Source organism: Diorhabda sublineata, chromosome 8, assembly GCF_026230105.1.
Source record: "Diorhabda sublineata isolate icDioSubl1.1 chromosome 8, icDioSubl1.1, whole genome shotgun sequence".
NCBI lineage: Eukaryota > Metazoa > Arthropoda > Insecta > Coleoptera > Chrysomelidae > Diorhabda > Diorhabda sublineata.
The window spans coordinates 25,948,698-25,966,258 of record NC_079481.1 but is presented as its reverse complement, the minus strand read 5'-3'; the positions used below and the strand labels follow the sequence as shown (position 1 = coordinate 25,966,258).

At 32.1% G+C, this 17,561-nt stretch overlaps 1 protein-coding gene across 1 annotated transcript in view; it reads left to right on the top strand.

Moving 5' to 3' along the window:
- Window positions 1-17,561, top strand: part of LOC130447332 (protein O-mannosyl-transferase Tmtc3-like) — a 177,816-nt gene that overhangs the window by 109,801 nt on the left and 50,454 nt on the right. The window contains exon 6 of the mRNA XM_056784097.1: window positions 6,732-7,157. Coding sequence (XP_056640075.1) covers window positions 6,732-7,157 — 426 coding nt within the window. The remainder of the gene's footprint in view (window positions 1-6,731; window positions 7,158-17,561) is intronic.

Genomic DNA, 17,561 nt, shown 5'->3' with positions numbered 1-17,561 from the left:
TTTTATCATTAACACCTATGGTGTTGACTTGATAATTGCTCTTCTTTCTTGTGGTGATATAATCGTAAAGAACTAATCGCCAAGTTGATAATATTGAGAAAATTTGAGGCTGTACGGGTTTGTACTTTTCGAATAAGATACGCGGAACGCTTCTAATATCGCAATATATAAGAAAAGGTATGGTTCATGATGCCATAGCCCCAACTCAGGGGCACCACTCTTCAACCAGTGTGGTGTTGATTCCTGTTGTTGAATGGTTTGACTGACAACTTTACTGAATTGGGAGAAAAGAATATCATCAAAATTAATTTTATTTGGAGCTTTGATTATTACCGTAAATACTGGTTTTGCTTCGCATTGAGAATTGGCACATAAAGATATTTTTTAAATTTTTTAAACAGTGAGGTAAATGTATTTGTACACTAACACTAAATACACTAAACTAGTCACTATTCAACTATCCACTAACATTTAATACTAAACAATTATCTAATGCTCAACATACTAATTCATTTGAATAAACCGTTTGGTTTTTACTATTCCAATACGTTCCTTATGACATAAAATTACTCACTAATTTTGGCTGATACATTATTGCTTACTTATATCCAACGGCTTTCTAGATATTTCGGATTCTAGGCCTTCTTAGAAATTGTCTTCAGTAGAACGGCCGCATAAAACAATACAAAGATATTGTCTTCATATAAAGACCTTCTAGGAAATGTACCAAACGTATCCGCCAAGATTCTATTAACATAATAGAACAGGACCGTAACATAACAATAAGTTTATTGGTCTTATTTAGTGGGCAATACTGAGGCAAAAACAATTTCGTTTCCTCTGTAGAACTGGAAAGTTAACTGTCTCATTGGAATAAATTTTTGCGTGCAGTTATAAAATCTTGCTAAATATATTGCTAGTCACACATATTCGTCCTCGAAATTGAATGTAGTCTAACAAGATTATAAATCAACTGAATTTGGAATGTTCTAAATCGCGCAAATGTACAACTTCGTCAATAATAAATAAATCAATTTCAGGTGGTACACCAGTTCCAAATTGGCATGTGCATTTTAATTTAATTTAATTTGCATCAAGTCTATTACATCAATCAATATTTGATAGAATAGATTTGCAAGTATAATTTAAATTCCATGTTGTGGTAAGTTAACTTCAACGTCATTTTTATTATAAATTCGGGTAATGTAGTTTACGTTTTTGGTCTCACATAACAATAAAATAAACTGAGGACTAAATTTTTTCATGAACAACACCATACAAAAATAAATTACTAGACATTATAGAATTTTTGTCAATATAAAAAAGTGGAGAGCGCCCAGTTAATATATGAGATGCAATAGAATCGACTCTCCCATTATATTTATACCTGATCTTAACAGAGTCGGATTATTTATGGATCCAACGACTTTGTCTGTGTCACTTCAGTTCGAGCAATGAAACAGTGTGTATTTTGAAATGTCTACCAAATGTTTTCCAGTTGAGGAAAAAATGATATTTTTGAAATTGAAATTTTTTAGTTGGTAAAATGAGACCACGAAAAATACTTTTCATCGATAGAAACTTCAACGAGCATACTTGAACGTATAGTTTGGGAAATTGTGAAGTTCCCAAAAAAAAAATACGAAAAGACATAGGTGTACCAAAGTGCGTTGATTTCTTTCAAGAAGACTTAATTCGCCACAATTTCTATGAAATGTAAAGTATGGACATACTTTACGTCATTTGGGGCTTTTATTCAGAAGATTGGACACAACGCTTGCTAAAACTTCGAATAGTATGTATCCAAAAAATGAATACAGCTAGATTGGAAAACCGGACAATAATCTACCTAGATAAGACCACGACACCCATGATACATCTAGTAAAGGATGGGTTGATGGTTCAAAAAAATGTTAAATTAAAGCTCCGTCTAATAAAGATAAAAGAATAACTATTTTAGATGCGGGGTCAGAAAAAGGTTGGATAACAGAATATTTGTTGTCAGAAGCCAAAAATATTTCGGATTCCAGCCTGGATTATCACTGCAATGCAACCGCGGTAGGTTTCGAAAATTGGAATACAAGACTTTTTGTATCAACGTTACTATGTTCAACAATTGTTAGAAACTGTTATAATCTTTCAAAGGAATACGTTTGTGATAAAATTGCGAAGGAATAAGGACGAAGGCCATCATAAATTAAAGTCTAATGTACGTGCTCACAATAAGAAACTTTAAAAAGTATTGTGATTCAATTGATGAAAACGGAAATCAAAAATGTAACCGTTTAAAACTGGAGAAACTGCATTCAACACATGAAAAAAATAGATATAGATGCATGTACACAAATATAAATAGTTTAGAATAGTTTAGATACCAAGCAAAATTGAACTAGATAATATCTAGTAGTGAATAAAATATGATATATCTATTTATACATTAATATACTGTGTATCATTTAGTTGATTTAAGATTGACATTCAAAAGTTCCATCATAATAAAGTTTCAAACCCCACAATTTAAACCACATACTATTGAAATACTTATTTAAAATAAAAAAAAAATTATAAAATTCAAATATGTCTTAGGAAAATGCCACAAATTATAATATAATAGTACACAATGCCCTCCGAATGAAAAGCCATAAATTCACGACTTTTGCATCTTATCTAATTTTACATGAATTTCGGTAAAGATACTTTCTCAAATTGTGAAATATACGTGTGCAAGTACATAAACTATGGTACGTATTCTATATAAACATTCGTTGCGTTTTCATAGTCATAATAAAATTAATTAAGTGGAGAAGATAAGTATCTTAGTAAAATTAATCATTTGATATATATTTGGTGTCAAATAAGAAAGATCTCATATCAAGCCTGAAATGTATGCAAAAAAAATCATTCTCACGTGGAAATTATCGTGCTATGTCTAATTAATTATTGTGGCCAAAATGAGCTTCTTCATTAAATATAAAGTATTAGATACAAAACATACATCGATATAACGTAAATGTTAGAAGTTTGAAAATAATTTGAGACGTTTGAGTCCTTCAAAATTCAAATTGAGCCACGAGAATTGTGACTTTTTGCTTTTTTATTTATTATCCAAAAGTCTTGGAAAAAATTAGGCTCTTGCCGATTTCATTTGCAAATGATCTTTTAAAATATTTCGCGCGGACCGTGATTTTAAGTTCTACTAACCTCTTGAATACTCAATTGCTTATTTGAACGACAAAGTTTGTCCATTCTCTGCAAATTTTTATCTGTTTTAAAAGTCGAAGGCCGTTCGGACAGTTTCAAGTTCTAACTGACTCATTTCCACTTTCAAAGAGTTCTTCCCATGTGTAAAAAGTCTTCATTATTACTATAGACAACCTTTAACTTTTCGTGAGCTACTTTGGTATATTTTTCGAACTTCAAACAAATTTAATTATAATATCTTGTGTCCTCAGATTCCACACTAATAATTAGTCAGGCTTTCTAATTAACTGTAGAGCAAAAGCTTAAGCTTCGTCATGAAATTATTACAAACATTTTCCAACAATTTCTCTCTATAACAACCACACGTATGTGGTATGCTCTCTAAGAAAGTGGTTAGTATTCTAACGTAGGTAAAAACAACATAAAATCTTTACTATTTCATCTACTAGATTTCTTAATTTGGATGTAATTTTTGGTAAAGTAATGTAATATAGTTCTTCCAATATCAAAACCAGATTATAAAAAATTTATTATCTTTATAAATACTTTTAAAAAATATGTATACCTTATGCGTTAAAAGGCAATCGAATCATTATAAATTGAACGGCATTATAAGATGTTATTTAGAGAGTTGCACTTAATTGTCGTCCTACTTGGAACTTGGAAAAAAACCATTATTATAACTCGTTAACTTGCTACAACCGAATATTAAATTATAAAACGTAAATAGACAAGTAAAATGTACTTGTCTGTAAGGGTGTTTAGTTTAAACAAGGTACCAGGCATGAACTGAGCCCTTTTTGTAACCCATTCGTTTTTTTTCTGAAAATCGAAATTTCCAAGCAAAAACCATAAAAGGAAATGAATTGCTTGCAAATAAAACATAAGTAAGCAAAAAATTTCAATCCCAAAGTATCTTTATAAATAATCATGGTAGCCAGAATCGTCTGAACGAGGAGTCATCATTTGATTGAATTATGACGGGTTGTGAAGGTGATACCATATACTCATCTTATTTGATAACATGTTCAACACAGTTTTTCCAAAGCTCTTGGCGGTGTGGTGCTAGAACTTTCTTTACGAGTTCGGCAACCTCTTTACTCAGTTCTGGAGAGTGATTACATTTTCCTAATTCTGATCTTACGTTTGCCTACATCAACTCTATAGTGTTAAATATGTAATAGTAAAGAGGTAGTCTCAGAAGAGTATGACCCTGTTCTTTACACAGCTTCTCGGTATAATGAATTTTCTCATACCTTTAATAACAGTGAGTAATTGTTTTTAGTTGGGGCTTTTTTACGATCGCTAATTGGAATAGAAAAATTTTTTTCAGACATAAATGCCAAAATTTGAGCTTTGTTACTACAACTATTCGGTATCTTAAGAAGTTGCCGCAAGTGGTAAAGGTGAAGCACGAAACCGTCTTTGATTCCAGCTTGTACTAGTATAATACGTGGTCCACGTGGACTGACGGTTTGTTAGATGTTTACCGAATTTCATACGGGGAGTAAACATTATTTTTCATTTCTTAATTTATGCGTATTTATGAAATATTGATTGATCCTCACATAACTGTCTTCTGCAATTCATATTGGAAAATATATACTTGTTATGATATTGAGTGAGACTAAAAATTTGAACTGGAAGACTTTATCCGCCCCCACAGGACATAATCTAGGAAGGTCAACATACAAAGACTTGTAAATCAATTAACAGGTTCATTTTTTCATATTTTGCTTCGATGATTGCAATCGCCTCTTTACTGTTGAAACCACACTTCATCCGGATAAGTGTCATCCATATTTTTGAGCAAAAAATCATTAATTATGGCACAGTAACGGCCTCCATTGACACTTTTTGAAAAAATGAAGAAATAAGGTCAAACCGCGCATGTTTCTGGATGAAATGGAACTTTTGTGGTTTCATGAAACTGATGAGTTTTTGTTTCTTCATATTTACTCAACAACGAAAAGCATTCACTTTATAAGAGCATGAAAATTGTATACGTAAGTACTATTTACAGTGAAATCGATTTTATTTTGATTTGTTTCTTGAAAATAAATAAATCCAGTCGGTTAGTTATGGATTGTTGACAAATCGTTCTGTGCTTAGTTTTATGTTTGTATTGTAATATAAACGGAAGGTACCTAATGAAAATAGGACGATTATAGGATATGGAATAATGTTGACAATAAAATCCGTAGATAATGATCCAAGTTTATTATTTATATAATTGGTCAAAATGCTTGTCATTATCGTTATTCTCAATGGTAAGATTCAAATAATATTTAACGTGAATTAGAATTAGGACGCCATTCAACACTAACGATCATCATGAAATTTCTCAAATCATCAATAAGTTTGTCAATTTAGGAAGAGGATTCGATAGTGTGGATGCAAAAACCTTATTACGATTAGTATGCAAAAGTGATAAAAATATTGAAACTCCCCAAATTCGTTGAAATAGAAAGTTCTTTAACCAAGCATCGAAAGATGTTTTGAACGAGACATTGTTGCTGCACAAATATAGGTAAGAGTACGATTGAAAGAATTTTTAATTAATATATTTCACTAATATAAACGAAAATGATTAAACTTGAAACTTGGAGATTAGGATGAGACATTTTAGTTTTATATCAAGAAAATCTGGAAGATAATCTTTTTTGGAAGGAAAATGAGTTTTACAGATGAAGTTACCTTGAATTGAACTAAGATGTTGACTGATCTTTGAAAATTGTCGAAAGGTGGAGTGATAATAAATCATAAAACACATTTGTTTGATTTTTTGCTGACCTACTAGATGAAATTAACTAAATGTAGTACCCATTTTGGAAACACTTCCTCTTAATGCAATTAAGTTAATCCCCTATCCCCTAATCTATATTGTTTCATGGCATCCCCTTCTATTCCTTCGGTTTAGTAAAACGAGCAGATCTGAAACGCCTAGATCACAACAGAGCTACGCTGCTTCTAGAGATTAACTGAAACTTTGAACTTGAGAAATCTGTGCGCAAGATGGGTGCCGCGTTTACTCCCAATGGAAAAAAAAACGTCGTGAAGATCTTCCCATCTAGTGTTTGTCAATGTTTCACAGAAGTAATGCCGTATATAACCATGGATGAAACGTGGGTCCATTAGTTCACACCCAAAACAAAAGAACATTCAAAACAATGGATTTTCAGGGAACCTCATGGCATTAGATTTTTTAGAGGCGCCTTGGATAATGTTCATTGACTATCTTAGAAAAGGAAAAACTTCAACATCGAGTACCAAGCGAACTCATTGCAACTGCAATTGGCTGGGAAAAAAGTGTTATTTCATCAAGACAATGCACCAGATCATACTGCCGTTATTACAATGACCAAAATTAATTAATTAAATTCAATCTGCATAGTTAGATAGATAAATTGTTTGATTTACTCAAGCTTCCCTTATATACTTTCAACTCTACCCTTAATATAGTTTAGCTTTCTATATTCAGTTCAAAGTTCACTGTAAAAACGGAATTAAATTGTCAATTTTGATTTCAGGTCCGCCTTCCTGAGCTCAAATATATGTTAAAGACCGCAATCATCTCCAAGTCGCCTTACCCATGGTCCGGAAAAGCTACAAAAAGACTTGCAGTCCTTGCTTCGACGACACTATGTCTCCTTTTAGCCAGACTCCAGATAATGGGATCCCAATTGCCGGTTTTTACTAGATTTGACAACCCCGCATCAGTTGCGGCGACACCTACGCGGCAATTAACATACCACTATTTAATTAGTGTTAATTTGTGGTTACTGTTATTCCCTTGTGATTTGTGTTGCGACTGGACTATGGGCACAATCCCATTGGTAGAGTCTTTTTTTGATATCAGAAATCTAGGCACAATTGCTACCTACGCATTTTTGATAGCTGTACTTGTAACAGCTTTCAGTACAGAAAATAAGCTACAGAGTACTGTGCTATTAATGGTGAGTATGCTCGATATAATTTCACTATTTAACTTTGTTTTATTCATATTCCAAATTGTTAGCGAAAAAATATTTCTCCGTAAAAATATACTTGCAAATTGGACATTATTGTATCGTTTCAGTGTATTTGAACCTCAAAGAATTGAGTTCAATTCAATCAAATCATTTATTGAAATTAACTTCTCAAAATCCATAATATACTTTTTGAGAAATATGCTTAATTGATGTGGAAGTTGGTAATTAGTTTATGTCTTTCCATCAAACAGCCTAACATGAAAATTTTCTTCAATATTGAATTTTTAGGTGAAATCGACAGACATTGTGAACAGAATTTCATAAAAATAAAAGCCGTTCATTATCTTTCAATCCATCAAACTTTACATTTTACTAGTAAATGGGCTGTGAATACTTAAGATACAGAAAATTTTCATAAAAGATGTTTGTTTGGAAGCTGTTTGTATAATTATTATTATATTCTTAGAAGGAATATATCTTTGATCTGCAAGAGTAAGAAGAAATAATTGGCTGCTAAACAAGGTCTGTACAACTACTACGGACGACCCATCAATTCGATGTTTTTACTATTCAAAAACGTTTTTTTTTTAACTAATGTGTGAGAATTTGCATTATCATGTTTGAGAGTGACTCATCTTCTGCGATTGATTGCTGGTGGAGAAATGTCCAGTTATTTCGAGAAAACCTTTACTCCAGTTTCTTTAAACAACACTTACACTATTAAAAATGTCAAACTTTATGATAGCAATATCAGATTTGACATATTCACATCATTGTTGCCAAATGTCAAAACTTAGGTAGTAATCCTCGTAATATTATTGTATATTCTTTAGCTAAAACCGATTCATACTTCTCTGGCATAATTGTACATTGGGTACTGGAACTTGGAACCAATCCATCTCTCAGAATATGCTGACAATGTCGTGCAGTCGGAAAAATTTTCTAAACATATAAATGTAGAATGAAGAATTGGATGAAAAGAAAGTGGAATTTAATCGAAATATATCTAGGATAATAGCACTAGGTAAAACCAGTGATGATGTCATTAGTGTGAACGAGGATACTCTAGGAGTGTAAATAGGTTACCCAGAAAATCAACAAGAATACAATGTGCAGCTGATGTATACTACAACATCAAAAATAAATTGGACGTAGGTATTTATAATGGCGAAGATGGGTATACGCACTGATCCTTACTTTGGTATGCGAAAGCTGGATTCAAGCAGACGGAATCGAAAGTAAAAGTCAAGCAGCGGAGATAAAGTACCTAAGGAAAATCCCGGGATAATGAATGAGAGACAGGTAATGAAGATAGGACTCAAGAAGACACGCGAAAAAGATGACTAACCACATTGGAATGCTTTATAGTAAAGCCGTAACGAATAAAGAAGCTAAACCCGACCAATTGATGAGAGGAGGTGTGGAAATCAAAACCACCAGATAAATAAAATATGGAATATCTCACCAGTAAAAAGGTTCATAAATTGTTAACAATTTCCGTGGCTAATGAGAAAAATTTTAAAATTTAAAGCTCAAAGTGAAATTGGAAACGTTTGGAAATTTAGAAAGTTTGGAATTCCACATTTTTGGAAAAATCCTTTCAACTGTTACAAGTTGATATGGCGTCTTTGAAAACACCAAACATCTGTCGAAAATATTCGTCCTTCTGCATTTACAATACTTTAAAATTAATCATAAAAGCATCACTAATATATTATTTATGCATGGCAATTATTCCTTATCTTCTCCTTAAAAATTTTGATCCATGAGCTTAAAGAAAAGTGTTGCTGTATGTTCTGGAACTCATAAATCGTTTATTCTCCTCTTCAGATTTTCTTTAGGATCCCACTCTCATCTCAAATTATAAATATTCAACCATACGTAAGGATGTTTTCACGTGCTTCATTGATTATGAAAAGGTCTAATAATCTAATAATTAAGAACCTGTAGTGGCCGAAAGCAGTCATTCGAGTCAATGGAAGACATACAGATGAACGTCAAATCCAATGAGGCGTTCTACAAAGATGTGTCCTTTCTCCACTGTTGTTTGAACTATATTTTGAAGTCTTTGGAAAAGTTTAATATGGGGAAGAATTAGGGGTCAAAAACAACGGTGTAAACTAATTATGTCCCTATTTTGTGCGAAAATCTTCCGGGCCTCCAAAATCTCTTTTTGTTAATGCAGTGGGACATAAAATGATTGAATATAAATGTTGCTATGATAAAATTTATGGTATTCAGCCGGAAGCCATACCTAGGATGCTACATCGCCAAGAAACTGGATCCTTATGAGGAAATTAGATGCAGGATTGAATCGGCCCGTGTAACTCTGCTGGAGAAGATATCACCGTTTTGCAACATAGTCTTAACTGAAAACTGAGACAAAGAATGAATAAATGTTATATTTGTGGTACGAAGTCGAATTCGGCAACAATTAACCTTATAAGAGAATTTAAAATGAGGTTACATAAATGCAATGCAGTTGGTGCAGTTTTACCTGGAAACTATTACAAGCTATTATTTAAAAAAATGTAATGTACAATAAATATATGGAAAATTGTAAGAAAAAGATGAATCAGAGGGAGTGGAAAACTTAAAATATATTTTTTTATATTTTAAACATTCCTCAACCCAACCATTTGAGGTTTTATAAATGCAATACATTTTTCTGAATAACACCTAGTTTTGTTATAACTGGGGCGTTTGTTCATTGTCTGAAGTAAAACAAGGTCTATTGATATTTACTAAAATAGACTCACACTTCCACGCCGTTAGATATAATTTACTTTGATTTATACAGTTGTATAAACTGACAGAGAAAGCGGTCGTTTGTTCAGTAAAATTGTTCATAGTCCGTCAAATTCCACAACGTTGAATGTAAAATCACTTCAATAGAAACTCAAAAATTCAATAGAAACGTGCATTCCGGTTTAAAAATTACGTTTTGTTATTCCAAAATAAAAAAGATGTTATCATTATAAAAACTTCGCAGTTTCAAACTTCTAACGACTAAATTTTTGTATACATCAATAATAATGGATATGAAGATATGAAAGTTTAACCCATTAAAGCCCAAATTATATTCCTTATAAGAATTGTTGTTTATACATATATTTATTCATAATGCTTCCCTGAATACAAAATAATCGATTTATTGCAAAAAGTCCTACAGAAGTCGTATAAAGAACCGTCCTCTTTTGAGAAAGTTGGGCTAATGTAATGTGTAATAATTTAGATATTTTTTTTTAAATTTAATTTGTACATTTATTATTTGCAAATTATCTTGAGCTAAAACAGTAATGTTAGTTTTATTCATAATTTTTATTATTTTACTTTTGAAAACATGTTATACACATTACTTTTTTTGCAATAATCTGGTCCACTGGAGAAAATAAGGTACCAAAATTTTGGTTTCGTCTATTGTCACGAAGTAGTTGTGTTTTAACTTCTTTTCCTTAGCAATTTGTTTCTTCCACAATATGACCAAAAATTTCATCGGTAAATATCTATTCAGATTTGTCAACAAGACTTGAATCTTTCAAGATTATCTTCACTTGCCGTAAACAAACTTTTGATTTATTTTCATCCAATTCATGTCTATTTTCTGTCATTTCTTGTCCACTCACGTGGGTATTTAGATCACAAGCGGTGATTATAGCGTCATTATTTTTCTCCTTGTCTTCTATTTTGTGAAGATTAATTTCAATAGACCCTGTATTATCTGTAGATATAATTCTTCATCGTCAAAGTTTACTTCGTCCGTCAATTCATTCACTTCAGAGGGCAAGGCAATCATATTCACCTCAATTTCTTCGGAATACAAATAATCAAAGAATTGTTGAATATAATTATAAACAAGAAACAGCTTACCTTATATTTGGATAGGTGTATTATCCGTAATAGCAGCACGTGTCAAATTTACAGAAAAAATTCAACTAAAACATCTTAATCATAACCTATCACAAACAAATGAAAGCACACTATGTTATTTGTTAAATGGTAGTATCATCTGGCGCAATATCAGCTAAATTCTAAATTTAAAGTAGAATGAAAAATGGTAAAAATCTTATGATTCTCAAACGAGAATGCTGGATGCTGAAAGGTTAATAGCTATTAACTAACAGCGGAGGATAGTTAATATGGTGCTCTAAAAAACAAAAAAAAAGTATAGTTCTCAATTCTTTTTTTGTTTTCCCAAAAACAAAAAGGAAGATTGCGAATTTATAAAAACAGTACAATTATCAATGATTCTAAGTGTGATATGAAAAAACTCCTCGTCAATTTGCCTTGTGTTGTGACATCAGTACAAGATGGAAAATAAATTTGAGCAATCGAAAATTCTCAAATTCATTTCATCCATTGAGGACATTCGGATTCTATTTGGCAATCGTATGTGTGAATCGCTGCAATTTATATTAAATATTTATTTCTGAAAACCAATATTAAAAAAGAAAATAACCGTATATTTAATAACAAATTAACAGTCGGAAAAGCTTCAAAATTATCCTTGAAGAAATTAATCTGTGTCTTACTTTAAGAACTGGAAACGAAGTATAATTGCTTAATGATATATCCAACAATTAGCATGGGAAACTACACCTGCTATTAATATGAGGAAGGTTGGAAACAACTATCCTAGAGAAATATTATAACTAATGTCTAAAAAAATAGCATGTAAAAGAAGAGTTTTTACAAAATAAAAAAATTCTCAAAAATGCCACCCAAACATTCAATATAGAAATACAATAAATATAAGAATCGATTAGTAGTTACTTAAGAGAATTTGTAAACGATTACAGGACGGACTATTCACTCTAAAAAGCCACTAAGATTGAAATATAGTAATTGTGGCAAAAATAATGAACAAAAGTCAACCAAATTTGCATATTGTCTAAAGAAAATCTTTACACCACGTCAAGATCAAGATGAAGAAGATCCACAGATTGAGCAATAAACAGAGTTTACCTCTCCTAATAAAGTAATTACCTAAATAAAAGATCCAAGTTTTGACCTAATTACTGGAGAACTTTCACAACTAGAAAAAAGCCCTTGTTGAATTAACTAACCGAAAAAATGCTGCATTTAGATTGAAGTATGAACCCAGACTTTAGGAAATTGCGGAAATTTTATTACCCAAGCTAGGGAAACCACCACATAAAGCATCGCCATACTGATTTATCTTATTGCTACTTGTTATGTCGAAACTATTTGAAAAATTCCTGTAAAGGAATTCAAAAAGACTGTAATCAAATTGTCGAAGAAAGATAAATTATCCTTTAGAACCAACATAATAGATAAATCGTTGAAAACGGAAAACTTTTGTACTACTATGTTTATGATGTAGCAAAAGCGTTTGATGAGGTTTCGCTAGAGGGCTTCGAAGATAAGTCAAGATCTTCCTTCCAAAACAATAATCATATATACTTCATACATACATATCGGAATGATATTTTAGAATCAAGCAAGAAGAAGCCTATTCCGACCTAAATAAATTAAGACTAAAGAACCGTAAGGTGTTCTGTATTATCACTGTACACATATGATATTCCAGAGTTAGAAAACAATACCATAACCACCTTCGTGATGACATCAACCAATAAATTACAAATTGCTGTTCACCGTATCTGTGAGTGAACGAAGAGATGGAAATTTAAACTCATTGATACTAAATCACTTCCTAGTATCTTTACAAGCAAAAATATAGATCATATTCCACTCAGAATTAATAAAAACCGGATACCACACTCAAACACAGGAAAAATTTAGATTTCAAATTAAGATGGAAAATTTATGTTATAACGAAAGTGAAGAATTTGGACTGAATTATAGAATAAGTTGTGGCTGACTGGGAGAAACTCTACTCTGTCTCTACATAATAAGCTTATGCTTTATAAGTGGATCATCAAGCCTGTATGGATTTATGAAATCTAACTATAGACATGCATCAAGGCAAGTAACTTAGAAACCATCCAAAGCTTTCAAAACAGATCACTGAGGAACATTGCAGATGCCCCATTCGCAGTAGTAACCTCCATAGGGACCTGAAAATAGACTATATTCACGAGACCATCAAGAAATTAGTCAAAAGTCATGAAAGAAAGACCCATCATCATGTCAACGGCGAAGCAATCGAGCTTCTTGACTATACAGGGCTTGATAGAAGACTTAAGACCTTTGAGTATGATTAGTGTTTAGCAATCCATTTTACAGAACCTAACGAACGCTGATGAGTATACCTTAGTTCTTGAGTTTCAACTCTATTAAATTAAATTAGAATTAAATTGTTCATAGTCACTATTGACTAGCAATACGCCCACGCCTCCGTGTGTACGGAGATTCTGCCCCTACCGTAACATTTTCGACAGCTGAATGGCCGTATCAGCTTTATTGGTTGGTAATTTTACAAGCTACTCCCCTATTTATATGGTTATCACTGATTTTCTTGGTACAATGCTATGACCCCATTATTATATTGCAAAAATCATTCTAATATTTAAACTACGTCATTAAATTATTTGAATAAAATTCGTGGGCGGCATAAAACTCTTCATTCAATGTCAATCATCCTCTCCAACAAATTTCTGACTCATCCAATTATGCGCGCAATCAAGAACTTGACAAATTTCATTTAAAAACCGAGGAACTGTAAATAAATTAAAATCAAACTTTCTAGCTCCCAACTTTTTAATATTGTACCTTCAGATTCTATTATAAAGATTTTGTAGTATCCTCAGCGGTTTAATTAGAAATATTTTGCAATAAATTATTCCTAGCAAGTATTTTAGAAGTATTTATTGTTATTCCGGAAGCTTTTATTATGATTGGACATAATTTTTGATTATATTAAAATGTATTTGGACACTTTGACTTCCGTCGCTTTGAACTCAAATTCCAATGTTACAATAGAAATGAAGTTCTCTCAAATCCATTCAAATAGATTCTTAAATAGTCCTGTTATTTATTTTCGGCACTTATTGAAATATTTATGAGAAGTTTTATTTGTATACAATCAAATGTTTTTTAATTTTTCATATATTACTAAGTATACTCAAAACTAATTTCGATTGTGCTTAGAATATTATCAAATAGCCAATGGACAGCACTATCAACTTCTTCTTAATCGAAATATTATTCAATGAATAATACTATGGTGTAAGGACAGAGAAAATAACCTATTAATTTACACATTTACTGAGGTAATTTTGGAGCTTTTACATGCGAACAGAGTTCCGACTGGAGCGCTTTTATTAGATCCAAACCAATCGGTGGTCTCACAAATGGTGTAACTCTGAATAACGCGTCTTTCAAATGTTTGCCTTATCTACTATCGATAGTAGATTCTTGATTGAAATGGGTAACGGGAAATCGATTCCGGAGAATTTGCTACCAAGGAAGGTAACTCGTGCCCAAATTACCCACTGCATGGGGAGGTCTTGACGAAAAATAACGATAGGGGACTCATTCCAGCCCCCATAATTGGACTAATGTCGATGGTCTCACTTCCTAAAGGCGACGTCGTGATCTATTTGCTCAGAAAACACAACTTTTACCAGCTTTCTCAAATAATATACTAATACCAAGAGCCACAATTATAAAATATGTATAAATACATGTGGAATAAAAGCTTTTATTATTGAAAAAAAGCATGAAACCATTTGAATGTAATGGGTTAAGCTTAAAACTATATAATCATGTCTTATCAAAAAATTCATAAACATTTCCCAAGTTCAAGCTACCACAACACCCACTGTTTCAATCGTGGCTGTCTTATTTTTTTTCTTTTTGATCTTTAGTTACTCAAAGAACTAAGCTTTGAAGTTTGGTCTGACCCATCTCCGACATTCATTCACCCCTAAAATCATGAAAGTAAGCAAGCAGCTCGGATATCTTTAGAGAGATATTTAGTCCTAGTAGTTCAAAGATTAACTCTTTATACACTTGCCGATTGGAAATAACATCCACGAAAAGAGCTTAACATTCAAATAAATGCGTAATCGTTAACTTACATAGATCGAGCATAGATTGATTTTGCATAAAAAAATTTGTGATTTGAAAAAATTGACTATTCAAATGAAATGCATTGTTTCGGTGGGCAACGTCTTAGATTACAAATTGCCATACATCGTATCACCCGTCACTCCAACTTATCATGCATACAGCTTCACGAAAATTGATTGCAGTACTTAAAGTGATGGAAATGCGACACCCTTTGGGTGTTCTCACCACGATTCCCACATATTTGCATAGATGTACATTTCTTATAGAAATCATTTGGGTACCTCAGAGTACCAAATTGGTTCAAGTCCACTTTTGTGGTCTTTCGAAAAAGCATAAAGCAAAAAATGCGATCAATGTAGAACTTGTAAGTGACGAGTTAACATAATTTTCAAAAACATTTTTTAATGTACCAGGAGTAGAAATCACGGATAATAATGTACGAATACACCAAGTAGAAACATAAACATACTTGGGAACCTTAAATAGGACCATTGAGTACAGATAGCAGGCAAAAATAACTAAAGTGAGAGCAAGTTCAATAAAACTCAAAAAAATCCTTTGCAGTCGTGATCTCAACCTTCATCTGCATATTATGGCATAATTGAGAAGTGAGTTCACCACCTTATCTCAAAGATAAGATAGAATTACAATCACAGAGGTTCTCAAGCGCATGAACAAAACTTGTCACTATAAGAAACATAAATTAGAATTTTTGACTCATGTGATATGCAAGTCTGTAAAGTACGATATTCACTTGGTGATGCAAGGCAAAATAATGGGTATGAGAAGCATATATTTGAGCTTAATATCGTGATTGGAGAATCTTTGTACAACTCAGTTATTCCACGCTACAGTAAATAAAACAATGATAGTCAATATGATAGCAAAATATCAATAATGGTCATAACATGCGAAGAAGACCAAGACATATATTTTTATTTCTCATCGTGAAAAAAATAAACGTCTTCGTGGTAGTTTAAATAATGAGACAACCAAGTAACACACGCCATTTTACTGGGATTATACTGGAATTATTTCATTAAAAAAATTTTTTTTCCATCTTTTTTTTAAACTTTTCCATTCAAAAGAGACCTTTTCCTGTTAGATAAGTTTTTCGAAAGAAAAATATTTGGAATCCAAAGAAAATTCGTACCAATTCGGTTTCTTTCGCATAAAGTTTTCTTTTTTAATCATTAGAACGATGTTTGTTGTGTGATTTCATTGAAACATTTCGAAGACGATCTATTTCGAATTACTGACTCTCTGTATATATTAAGCAACAATATAAATGAACATAGAGAAACAATTGAACGTACTCAAGAGAATTCGTAATAACTCCAAATAATTCAGTAATTACCGAACATTAACAACAATTATTGCTTATAACATTTATAACACGAAATTTCAATAAAAATAATTTCTGTTTAATCAATAAAAGTCATTTACTAAGACGACAGTTTTGTACATGATTGTCAAGATTTATAATTATATATTCCTTCGACTTACCCCTCCAAAATCAAAGCTCGAGGAAGATTAAATATAATCTGAACAACACAATCATCGCAGGTTGCCAAGCCACCTGAAGATAAAGACACCAATATTTTTGTCAAAAAAGCATTAAAAAAGCCCGAATAGCTCTTTTTAGGACCTTGTGGTAAGACTTACCTAACCTAACCTAGCCATACGACATTTATGAAAAAGTAGATGGACATGAAGTCCCAAATTTGGAGACGGCTTACAAAGCAGCAAATTCAGCTCCTCTACCCTTCTTATTCATGTACCATCTCCAATAAACGGACACAGCATATATACTGAAAGAGAACCCTACACGTGAAACACTATGCAGGCCTTGTGGGCTGGATGATAAAAAGTCTAATCGAAAGGATAGACTTTGGCACGACATAAGCACAATAAATTAAACATTAATATAAATGAATCTAGAAGGAAATTTTCGATTGTTTTTTCTGATTGGTAGTTATCAACTGCTCATTTTCTTAACATGTTATCACATTAAAAAACAATAATTCCTTTGTGTTCTCTAAAATGCCATAACGCTTTTTAATAGACAATAAAAACGATTATTATAGACATCCCTGTACATATTGCTACGAAATATTGATTTGGATTGTTTGCGGAGTTTGATTAACTGCCTACAATACCAAATTGTGTTGTCAATTACAATCACGCTGTTTGAAGATATGTTCGAATTAGCTTGCTTTGAGGCAAACTTCAGATACCATTTTCAATAGCGCTGTGCTTTTCTAGATATCTCCCGAGCTAACTAACTTCTTTTTCAATCATCGTGTGTGTCAATTCTAGTGGTTGGCTCATGATTATTTTTGTAGGAGCTGTTTGATTGTATTTTTAACCATCTTTTTCAAATCAATTTAT